The sequence below is a fragment of the Pagrus major genome, chromosome 6, assembly GCF_040436345.1.
Source record: "Pagrus major chromosome 6, Pma_NU_1.0".
In the NCBI taxonomy this organism is placed as follows: domain Eukaryota; kingdom Metazoa; phylum Chordata; class Actinopteri; order Spariformes; family Sparidae; genus Pagrus; species Pagrus major.
The window spans coordinates 27,070,356-27,083,386 of NC_133220.1; the positions used below are offsets into that span (position 1 = coordinate 27,070,356).

General features: G+C 41.7%; 1 protein-coding gene across 5 annotated transcripts in view; it reads right to left on the reverse strand.

The window, feature by feature from the left end:
• Nucleotides 1-13,031, reverse strand: part of magi1b (membrane associated guanylate kinase, WW and PDZ domain containing 1b) — a 144,064-nt gene that overhangs the window by 75,886 nt on the left and 55,147 nt on the right. For all 5 annotated transcript variants that reach the window (XM_073468114.1, XM_073468118.1, XM_073468117.1 and 2 more), the window contains exon 2: nt 2,708-2,824. In XM_073468114.1, the coding sequence (XP_073324215.1) occupies nt 2,708-2,824 (117 nt within the window). The remainder of the gene's footprint in view (nt 1-2,707; nt 2,825-13,031) is intronic.

Sequence of the window (13,031 nt, forward strand, 5' to 3'; positions counted from 1 at the left end):
CTAGATAGGGTCACACAAATGTATGGAAAGGTAGGTTAAGCAGAGTTACCATTTTGTCTGATTTAGAGGCAGGAAAAGACCTAACATCCACAGCCACACTTCTCCATCTGTTTCTCCACCTGCTCACTGTGCATTAATCACACCTACACCTACACATGCACATGGACAGCACTTTGAACACCCTTTGGACATACGTCAACATGGACACACACTGCCCTCTCACAATCACAGGCCAAAGCAGTCTCAGCAAAGCCATCGCACTGAAACTAGCACTATCACAACATAAATGTAAATATGCTTTCCTTTATTATTCTGTGAGTGTGAAGGGCATAAGGGAGTACTTATTCATGGACTGTGTAACATGCCCCGCCATAATACGCAGAAAAAATTAAGCTGCTGCAATGTATTTGATAATGTTATGTTTATGTCACCTTCCTAAGTGCATGACAACAGAACCTTTACAGTCCTATAAAACATATGGCCTGGGGAACACCTTCATGCTTTGTTTACTCCTAACAACACAAGGATTTTTACTAGTGTGCCATAGACCACTCTGTGATTAAAATGGCCATCATGGCCAGACCCCCACCCTCCACCAGTGTCTGGCTGACATATGGCAGTGGAGGTAATGCAGATAAAGTCCCTTAAACAAGCATCCTGAATACAGATAGTAATTTGCGTGAGAGGGCTGCGAATAAACTAATTGGAAAGCCAACGGATGAGAACCGTTATGGGAAAGGCACAGGTTTGGGGAAATGGGAGCCGCGTCCTTTCAGGTCCGAAATTAACTGCAAAACAGCTCAAGCTTAAAAAAATATATGGTGAAGGAGAAAGTGAAAAGTAATAACCTAGAAAAAAGTTATTTTTTGCATTCAGTACATTTAATTTTGGTACTTGAAATATATGTTTATTGTATAAATTATACAGTGATGATTGTATTCAGTAAAAGAAGTAGAGATAAAGATGATGCATGGAGCTACACACAATCAGCGCAGGCAGCAGTTGCACCCTTATCAATTCGTCTTCTCTCTTCCCCTCTCTCCATGTTTATAAGTGAGGCATACTGTGTCAAAAGCCAGTAGGGATTTCCAACTCCAGCATCATTGCAATGATGAGCTTTGCTCTGATTGGTCCATGCTGCTGATTTCAGTGTTATATGCAAATCAGGGATAAAACAAGATTGGCATCATGCAGCATGATTCATCAGTCTCACCATCTTTCTGTTTAACACCCCCCATTTACAGAGTTGCACAGTTATCACATCTATCACTCTACTATTATGGTGTTAACGCTACAATGTAGCATCGTTAGCACCAACAACATCTTTGAGGGATGCTTTTCATAGCAGAGAAGAATACAACACTTCAAATATCTACTTCAACCTTTGTGCAGCAGCTATAAGAGAAATATGCATGTTATGCCCCTAGAAAATGTGTGCCTTTCTAGAACAACATAGTTCTGTGTCATTTGTTTATTTTCGTAACCATAGCAACAAAGTAGCAGTTACAGTTCTGTGAGCAGCTACAGTTATGTCAGCACAGTCATCAGCTCTTCAGTTAGCAGGCTATTTACCCTCCCTCTTTGCTAAAGCAACGTCTGTGAGTATTATTCATCCAGCAACATAAAGTTATGAAGTAATTTGAGTTTATGTGAATATCGAGACTGCTGAGATGCCAATTCTGTTGCAAAGCTAAGCTAGCTCTGTATTTTGCTGCCACTAGGATAGCTAAGCCATGCTATGTACCAAATACTGCTATGATGTTTGATTTATTTAATAATACATACATTTTGTTGTATTGTGTTTCTAGTTTCACAAGATTCTCAGTAAACTTCATGGAAAGTAATCATCTTTGTCCTGGGGTTTCTGGGAGTGTTTAAACTGAAATGGAACCTTAGCCCATGACAATGCAGCAGCAAAAAAAAAAAAAGGGAGTCTTTAGATCTTTGCGACACTCAGGAGAAAAACAGTCAAAAGACACAAGCCTGTATTTCCTGGATTGCACAGCCAGCTCTGGCAGAGGATACTGGTTAGTGATCGAGGGCGAGAGACTTGGATGAAGCCACAGCGTCTATAATTACTGGTGCTATTGATCCCATGGACATGAGATACTAGTCTATCCACTGTGGAGACACCAGACTTTCCCTCCAACTGATCAGACAATATTAGTAAAGCAAACATCATGCTGATTGGATAGGTGGAGGGTGGGTGACTTTGTATGAACCAAACTTATTGTTATGAGCTTGGGAGGCAAGCAGAAAAGTCCATTTTGGGATGAAGAGGGATGAAGGGTCATCAAAACGATCACCCAAGAACATTAGGGTTGTTTGCAAAGAGGATATGAAGTACTTGGCCTGGCTAACTGCACAGCCAGTATTGGTCAAAAGGCAAGAGGAACCCTGCTTGGATTAGACTGAAATAATCGGCCTTAATTAGATAACCATCCAAAGTGTCTGCGTGTGGATGCTGCACTTTATCATCACATGGACCTAGAAGTGATCATGCCTGGAGCTAAGACAATGGTTCACACTGATCTAAAGGGTTCTTTGTTTTTCATGAGGATGTTTACAAGATGATGTCCTGTGGGAACTCAACAAACGCAGTGTAAAGTCAGAATATTATCCGAATGGTTCACATAAAAGGCCAGGACACAGAGAGCGTGAGATAAAGGAACAACAGAGTGAGGTGTGAGATGGTCATGGCACTCACAAGGCACGGCGTGACGGTAAAGGTTGTCTCGGATGGTCTGCTGCAGTTCGTGGTCAGGCGAGGATTTCTGGAAGCGCTGGCTCAGATAATGCTTCAGGTCCTTGTTCAGCTTGCTTCCTACCATTGTGGACACAAACAGGAAAACATGTGGGAATGGCATCAAAACAACTAAAAATAAGGCAAGCAGACATAAGCACTTTGCAAGAGTTACAGTGACACTGTCATAAATCACAGTGAAGTGTCAAACGACCACACGGTTTGGCTCCCACAGCAAGAAACACACAAGTTTATCCTGCAACAACAGCAGAGCTAGATGCTGTGTGGCATAGCCGTGAATTGTACACTTGCCATTGTCGCTCGGAGGGGTAGCTGGCTGCAGGCTCTCCCTCTCCAACCAGCCGGGGTTAGCCAAAACTAAGACTGCTAGCACTACGGCTAACACTGTGAATCAGCCCTCCCACCGCCACGCCATCTGGACCTCAGACACACATTAGGCTACTGAAGGGCAGCACGGCTGGAAAGTGTCCGTATGTGTGTGTGCGCGTGTGTGCTTGATTCCGAATGAGTGTCTGTGTGTGGCCATTACAGTGAGTGTCCACATTACAGGCAGAGCAATGTGTGCAAACACAGCACAAACAGTATGACAACATAACAGAAAAACAGAGCGGAGATGCATGATGTCACACAAATGGACAAGTGAGAGAATCTGCCTGATGAATATGACAACGTCTTGATCTAACCTCAATAACAATGCTGCTTCAGGCAACAACAAACATCTTATCACGTTCTTTATTAGTACATGTCCCGTTATTTATTATCCAAATGATTTATCTCCCATCTTTGCATGGCTGCTGAGACCATTTTTAGTTGTCTTGGGCAAACAACCAGTCATAAAAGGCCCTGGATCCTGTTTCCATGGAAACTGTGTGTATGTGTGTGCGTCTCTGTGTGTGTTTAATAAGATGATTGAGATTGTTAGCATAGTACAGAGGAGCATTCTGCACTGGTTGGCAGAATGATTGTAGGTTCATACGATCAAAATACAATTCGTAGCACAACACGCACATCCCACGGACATGATACGACTGCTTTTTACTTTAAATTGAACCAGGATTTTGTCTGTCATTCACATCAACGTAACTAACAAAAGTGGAGGGGGTGCAAAATGTAATTATGGTCACATTGCTGCTTATCAGATTGTCAAGTTGAGTCTGTTTTAGATGCTGTCAGGCTCACACTGCAATTAAAATGTCAATATATAACCCTGGTAGAAACCCGTCTTCACAAAACATTTACTGCTGTGCTTTCAACAGTATTGTCTTAATATGTCAATTCTCTAAGACACTTATTTATATGCTCTGATGTTTTTGTACACACTAAAAATTAGGAATGAACAGAATTTTTGAAAGCAAAGCTCTCAAATAAAATGTGTTTTTACAATCAGATTTTCCAGACTTGGAAACTGTGTCTTACACTGTATTTTATTGTTAGAAAGCAAATTGTGTTTTATTACACTTTCAATATATTATACTTCTTATGACTCATGACAGCTTTAGTGAATCCAGGCTCATGTCTACAAACATAATTCATTGAAGTAATGAGTGACACACTTGATTAACCATAATTGGTGTCACAGCTAATAGACAATGTGGCTGTTTGGTAAACAGTCTGGGAGGAAAGGTTCAGTCTTCACCCCACTGTCTAAGCTCCTCCTGGGAAGAAACTCTGCTCTTGGCCCCGTCCCACCCAGACACATCACTGTGTAGTAATCCTCACAACAGGTCACAACATTCAGGCCAAGACAGCCTAATACACACCCTGACGTGCCCGTGTACACATCAATTACTGGAGAGCAATGGGACCCCAACAGGCAGTGGCACCATGTCACCATGAGATTTGCGTTGGAAATACAACCCTAATTTCAAATATGTCTGGATGCTGCGTACAACGTGAATAAAACAAAATGTGATAATTTGACATTTCTCTATTGAAAACAGTACAAAGAGAATATGTAACCTCGTCAACCTAATTGATGTTTGTAAATATATACTTCTATATATACCTCGAAAGGCTTGGTCGTTCAGAAGCAAGGATGGAGCGAGGTTCACCACTCTGTGAAGCACATGATTGTATAAAGGATATTACTACTACTTTGTAAATCTCTTGTTGGTTACACAGATTATTTGTATGTTTTACACTGCGTCTCAACTTTTTGGGAATCAGGGTTGTATGTAACATGACAAACCTCCTAAAGTCCTACCATTGGGGCTTTAAAAGAAGAGATGAGAGCACAAACCCGGGATGTACTTCAAACATCTGTTCATCTTGTTTCCCTGCAGGGTATCTATTAAGTTCACATCTTCAATGGTCACGACAGTGTCTCCTTGCTCACATTTTTCCTGGTAACATTGAAGGGATACACACTCCATAAAATAGGGATACTTGCAAGAGACTGGTTTTAAAAATAAAGTCAAAACTGGTAAAGCAGAGGTCAAAACGTTGATTCTTTTACACTCTAGTATGTGTCAAACTTCAAAAATGCTGGATCCTACAATACCCACTCACAGTATCAGGTTTTGTTAGACCCTCCTTAGTGGCCTAAGTGCCCTTGCCTTTCAAACCCACACCCTCAGTGTCTGTACACACTGAAAGCCTAGAGTTGAAGCTTTTATAAAGATTTTTAAAAACCCTGTCTAAAAAGCACCATTCATTTTGATCTTTCTGTACTTTTGTTAATCAAACTTTTGATGGCTTAAGGGCAAGTAGTATTATAGAAAATGGAATCAAGGTCTACAATGAAAAGCTATTGGATCCAGTCTGGCCCTTGAGCCAAACATCACCCTGTGAAATGTTTGAAAAAAAGCAAAGTTAGCTGACTGATTATTGTAAGTCATGACAGAGATTAGTGAGGTGAAGAAGAAGTATAGGAGGAGGAGGAAGAGGAGGAAGAAGAAGAAAAATAGGAGGAGGAAAAAGAAGAGTAGGAGGAGAAGGAGAAGGATGAGGAGAAGGAGGAGGAAGAGGAAGGAGGAGGAAGATAAGGAGAAGAAGGAGGAGGAGGAAGAGGAGGAAGAAGGAGGAGGAAGAGGAAGAGGAAGAAGGATGAGGAGGAAGAAGGAGCAGGAGGAGGAAGAGGAAGAGGAAAAAGGAGGAGGAGGAGGAGGAGCTGACGTACAAGCAACGGCACCTCAAGGAGCTGTTGCATAAGCTTTAATCCAGTTACGTAGAATCTGTCCTCCCCTCACTTTCTCTTTGTGTCAGCTTATCTTGATGAAAAACAGTGTTTTAATGAAAATGAGCAGAAATCCCTCAGTGACAGTGTGAATGAAGAGGCCCTGAAGGACTGCTGCATTGATGAATGAGGGGATCATCATCACTTTGTGTTGATACAGTAGATAGCACTATCTTTCCTACTATTTTTGGGTACTTTGCAGGTGCTGACATGGAATATCCACTTATCTACTGATCAGCACCTAGTGTGAATATATTGTTTTTAATACTAGGAGTGTTTTGATGTCCAGTACTGACATGGACCAGGTTGGCACCATCGCCTGACTTTAAAAAGATTACTGACTCAAACATAGTAGGAAGCTGTTCAGACAGTGGGACAGATTGTGGATTACTTAAACTTTTATGTCTTTGGATCACCCATAACAGACAGTTTAAGTATTTAGCCAAATTCATGCAGGACATTACCTTGAACAATGTCCTCAATGCCCTCGAAAGGAGTGGAAGATAACTGACCACTATCGTTTCATTGGCTGGTGCCGAGGTGTTAGCTGGGACCAAAGTATGCACAGGGTCTGGGAGTCAACTCAAACTCACTTTGCCGCTACCCAACATAATATGCTGTTTCTGGTCTGAGGTCGAATACCTTTCCACCACATTTCCTTTCTCTTTTCTCTTTCCTGTCCATTACTTAAAATAACAGCTGACTACTTTAAAACCACCCTCCTTTAGTGCACCCACAACGTGTGGATTTCAGTCTTTTTGTTGGCTCCAAAGTGGGTCCATGGCGGTCCAACTGTAGTGCAAATACAGTGAGTTTGTTAGAGATTGATATTCTGTGGATACCTCACCAGCAATCTGTCACCCATCTTATGAGCGGGAAGGTCAAGAAGATCACATCTCACCTCAATTTAAGCCTTTAAGGCAGCTAGTCAGCTCAATCAAACCGGCGCCAAGTATGTTAACACCATAAGCCCATTAACTGCTACTGCAGTGCCTTGCAAGGTTAACTGTGATGACAAGGCAATGCTGGCCCCGATGGTCAACAAATGGCACGGTACTGATCCTGAAGGCTTGATACTGAACTAACTAAGGCAGACCAACCAAAGATTGTTCTTATCGCTTTTGATTCTAATGCCTCACCATGGTCTCTTTTGCCGGTATCAACATTATTTAAATATCAAGAACTAACAATTAGGGTTAACTGTCGTTTAATCTAACGATTCTTTTCTTGATAAATTGATGAGTTGATTGATCAATAAAAAAATCAGAAAATGGTGAAAAATCTCTATCAGTGTTTCCAAAAGCCCGAGATGATGTCCTCAAATGTCTTGTTTTGTCCACAACCCAAAGATATTCAGTTTACTGTCATAAAGGGGTAAAAATACAAAAAATATATTTACATTTAAGTAGCTGGAATCAGAGAATTTTGACTTTTTCTTTTTATTAAAAATTGCTCAAATGGATTAATTGATTATCAAAATAATTGCCAATCAATTTAATAGCTGACACCTTATCAATTCATCATGGTAACTGAATCGAAAAGTACATTTTTGATGCAAAACTGATGTCTAAACTCCTTGTGCCTGACCTGGTTTGTAGTGTATTGTTTAATTGATTAGTTATCTGAATTAAATTCGACTCACAGGCAACAAAGAGCAGTCAGACGACAGGACTGGGTTGGGAGAACATTTGGCCCAGCAACCACCCACCAAAATCCCTTTGCAACAGATAATTAGAAAAGACATATCCTTCAAACACAGCCCACCTGTTATAGATTTTCCATAAGCCCTCTAAAACAAGCGCGATTTTGAGAAGGAGACACGCAATCCATGACAGAAGGGAAGTGGGGGAGCAGTGGTTCATGCAGGAGAGCGAGGCAAAGAGAGGCAGGGTCTGTCGCACAGAAAGAGAACACCAGAGTAAGCCAGACAAAACATCAAAAGAGTTTTAGACACAGCTGAAATGCGAAAAGCTTCACTACTTTCCAGGCATCTCCCATTGAGCCCACCCCTGCACCCCTCAGCTCTGATCAGCCAGCCAAGGCTTTGCTCAGACATGCAGCGCCAGACATGGCACCAGCCAGACCCTCCGCTGGCAGTTGACATCTGTATTCACAGCATGGAAAAACCAAACTTCACAGAAACTTGATCCTCCTGCTCATAGTGGGAAAGGAAAGGTTTGACCAATTTCTGCTGATTTGGAAATGGCAGGAGTCACGGAGCTGTACGGGCCCTTCACGCTCCAGATGAGCAGTGTCATTACATAATGGAGGGCCGTGGTAACTCGCTTGATATACAGCTTGATATACAAAACCTACAGCTACATTTATACTACATAGATTTCTTTGTATGACCCAACTGCTGTTCCTGAAATTAATCTAACTTGTGTGTACTGAGAAGTAGCTGAGGTTGTTGATTCAAGACCTGGGCTCAGGCCAAAATCCAAACTTACTGACACTTGATTACTTTTACTGGAGGAAGCCCTGTAATGGAGGTTTTATAAGCTGTATGTGCAATTCTATAGGAACATTCACATGAGAACGACATTCTGCATTTTCCTCAAATTACTGTTCAGAGCTTACAGGCTAAAATAGTTTTTCACTTGTGCACACAGGATAGAAATGTTAGTTCAGTTTAGAGTACTATAATTACGACAAACACCATGAGGGCTTGAGGGATGGCATTATTTGATCAGCAGGTCCATCCTCTATCTGCTACTTAGGATGAAACCTAACAACTTTGTTGATCCCCCAATCTTTTCTCGGATGCCACCATGAGGTTGATATTTTTGGTTTGGTGAAATATCTCTACTATTATATCAAATTTTGTATCTAGATATTCATGGTGCCCAAAGAATGCATCCTGATGATTTCAAAGATCAGCCAAATTTTCCTCTAGTGCCAACAGCAGGTGAAGGTTTTCACTAATCCAGTAAAATATCTACTGGACGGATTGACACAAAGTTTTATTTTTTGGCACAGACATTTTTGTTTCCCAGAGGGCATATCCCAATGACTTTGGTCATCACCTGACCTCCCCCTGATTTTCAATCTTGCATGAGGGGCCTCAAATGTAAACCACAAGCTTGACATTTGAGGTTTTGGTAAAATGTCTCTAGAACTATCTTGTCCAGACATTCACCCTCAGGATGAACTGTGCAAACTTCCTTCACTTCCTTCACATTTTAATTAGCTCCATCATAGGTCAAAATTTGTATTTGTCCAATACTTTGGTTTACGACCAATTACCTGACGCTCTCATCAGGCGCAGCTGCATTTAGTGTTTAGTGGTAGCATGCTAACACACAAAACTACGATGTAAACATAGTAAACACTATACCTGTTAAACGTCGGCATGCCAGCATTGGCACTGTGAGGATTTTAGTATGACATTAGCATTTAGCTCATAGCACCGGTGTGCAGACGTAAAGCCTCGTAGAGCCGCTAGCATGGCTGAGAACTCTGAGTGTTGTTTAGTTGGGGTGGAAGGTAAGTGCAAAGTCAGAAAATCAGAAATCTGCCAGTTAAATAAAAGAAAAAATAAATCATTTTTGATGCATCATGATGCATTTATAAGCATTTTATAATCACATCGTAACCCTCAAATTCAGAATCAAATCATTAGGTTCCGAGAGATTGCCACCCATATTGTTTAGCTATATTTGAGACAGCCAAAAGTAAGCCTGCACATTCAGGGTTGTCAGAAACCATTGGTAATAATCTGCATAAACTGCACTGTCAGCCCACAAATAAATAACAATATTTAAAAAGGTCTTTATGCAGAGGCATCTAAGAATTGTTTTCATTTCAATCAGCACACTGGGCAATAGTAGACACACTAACCCCCTCAACACAAAGCACCAGTCTAAGTGACAAAGCAGAAAACACAGTCATATGCCATGGTGCCAGCCTGTTTTACACTTAGCCAAGTCAGATTTGGCAGCGCCATCATGTTTGGCTGGGCACTGAGTGTTGTATCGATGTAGAATACACAAACAGTCTGGCATACAAGGTAACAAATCATTTTTTCCCCTGCTCTCTTCAATTGTCTTTTTAATATCAAGGGACATGTTGCCAGGCAGAGGCTATGATTAGAAATAAAGCCGTCGTTCAGTGGGCTGTTTATTGTTAAATTTAGTTTCTGCAAAGTGGGACACCGTAAAGAAGTGGGCTTTAAAGTCAAGTGGATCTGTGCCATTCAAACCTGACCTACTACGAGCTAAATTTAGCTGTGACACATACACATGCTGTCCAAAGTCATGTCTTAAGTAATCAACTCTTAAGTGAGCAGCCTTTTTCATGGCTCTAATTAATCAGTTAATCAGGGCTAATCACCATTTAATTGATTCAACCAGCAGCAGCTATCTACAGTTAACATTATCATCACCACTGATCAGAGCTTAACCATATGTCATGATGATTAGGAGGCATGTAGAGAAGTCAAAGAGAGCTCAGTCTGACCCATGACCAGACTAGGGATCTGATTCTCTCTCCTGCTTGTTAAGTGCAGGTCCAGGTGATTACTGGCAACCGAACCACCTTAGTATGATCTATCAACACCAGAAAAGTTGATGCATGATGACTGATCCACACTGCAGGCAGCTGAAAGTGATTCTTTGCAGGTGGCAACAATACCTTTCCTTTCAAGCTCTTAAGTACGGCACTTGACAAAACAGCACTATAATCAGCCGCTCTTTGGTTAAGTCCCAAACCAGACTGCAGAGATGTGGGGAAGACCAATGTTTTACATTCACAGAGCAGGCCAGTGTGTATGTGTGAGTCTGTGTGAACATCCCTGTCTCTGAGCTCAACACTACCCCCTATGTTCCTCTATTTGATGGGGCTTGCAACACAGCAATGGCCGGGCTCTGTATCCATAGCAACAGCTGCCAGATGAGTACAGACTGTGGTGAAGGAGGTGACGGTCACAGCCAGGCATAGTCTGCTGCCCCCGCCTGGACTAACAGGGTATTACAACAACAAAGGAAAGACATACACGAGTTTGTTTAGTACAAATGTGCTTCTCAGTGCAAAGTACTGCACTGAATTTAGAATCTACGAGATGAGACATGTATGTATGCATGCCAAATTTAGAATACTGAGGGAAATATGAATATATTAACTGAAATGTTACATAAAGCTATCAGAATTACCACATGGTGCTACCTAGGTAGGTCATATTAGCTTGAAATCCTGAAAAAAAGGTCAGGATATCAGCAGTTCATGACTTTCAAAGCAAGATGGGATACCCAAAACAGCCAAAATAAAGTAGTTGGTGCCTGCATTTTAGATTAATTTGTTAATAAACCTGTTTAGCGGTTCAGTGTCGTTTGTGTAGGTGGACATATGCTGACACAAAAAAAACAAAATTCCACCAAAAGTGAATGCTGGTAGCTTGGATGCAATGAAAACAAGAGTTTATGCAGGAGTGGAAGGAAGCTAAAAGCCTCCTAAGGTCCAGTTCCTATTTGTAGTTTATATCAATAGAGTATATTGCAGGTGATCTATTGTATCATAATCTGTAAGATCTGTGTTTGAGTCAATGGATTCTCCAGCATCCTGGTTTATGATGGTTTCTTTGCTTTTGCACATGTATGAGGATTTCCAGTGGCTTCATACACACCAATATTGTCTGTCATGCAGTAACGTACACAGTATATGTTAGTGACTGCAATATACTTCTTTTAAAATCCCTTGTGGCAGGGACAAGCAGCTTTCAAATCAATGTTTGTATGAGGTGAAGACGCTCTAAATTGAGGAGGAAACGCACTCAGGCACTGAAATACTGAATGTGGCTTTCTGTGAGATTGTTAAAGAAATTGCTTCAGCCATGCTTATACACCCACAGAGAGAAGAAACACGGGAAGAAACCTGGTGCAGTCTTGCCAGTACAGCTATGGAACAATAAAAAACCTGGTTCTTATCCTTTGACATCTGCTCCTGGTTGAGTCGAGATAGAAAAACACCAGCTCCGAGGCGGGTTGGGGTTAAATCTCTGACACGTTTTCAATCCTTTCTATAATATGGTGGAGTGCCCTGGAGCTGCTCGCCTGTTTACTATGTTCCAGATTGCTTTCATTGATCGTTGTCCTCCACGCAGGGGAAAGAAATCCTCAGAAGATTCGTTTCAGCACAGAGAGCAGCAAAAGGGCTGCAGTAGAGGCGTCAATTTCCCCGCTGCAATCTGACAGTGAATTGAGAGGAAGGTATACATGTGACTTTATATGGCTCTGACCCTATGCATGTGTCCCATACATCCAATAGATTTGAGGACTTGAGTGTATTTTTCTTGGAGTGCGGTCCATTATTCATACAACACAATCGCCTGTCTAATTTGACAAACATCAGCATCTGCTGTCCAAGGACTCCGACGCTATAAACAATAATACGGCGCCTGCATCATAATTTATGTGGGTGCTAACACAAGACTAAGTTGTGCTTACAGTATAAGCCTCTACAACTGACGCTGCCTTCAAAGAGGCTTGTGAATGAGACGATCCATCTTCCACAGACACACAGGATGTTTTTGCATTTACACTCAATAAGGATTACAGGAGATTTTAACCCTATTATAACACAAACCACTCAATGAGAGGCCTCCTTGATGCTAACTTTCTCTGAGGCCGAGATTTGCCCAGCTAATGATGTGATTATTGACGGACTGATGCATAAGCTAGTGGTACAGGAGCATTTTGGAGGTAATGATCTCTCCATCATGGCCTCTCCTCATTGACAGGCGGCATTTCAAGACCAACAGGAGCATTAGTCTCCTGTGACAGGCCAGCTGATTGGCTCGCAGATTTAAAACAGGTCCCCCCGGCTTAGAGGACAGATCAGCACTTTTACACGGAAAAACATCAGTATGAGAGAATAAAGACAGACAGAATGAGTGAGGGAGTGATCAACAGAACAGTGGAGGATGAAAATGTGACGGCAAAAGGCCTCAGTGTGTGTACAGGTGAGACATCTCGACACTGATAAGGGGATCCTGGGACACTGCAAACCTAAAACTTCACACACTTCAGCTGTCATTTAGCAAAGTGCTCCTCATGTTCAAACACAACCAAAGAGGCATGTGTCAGCAAAAAGAAACGC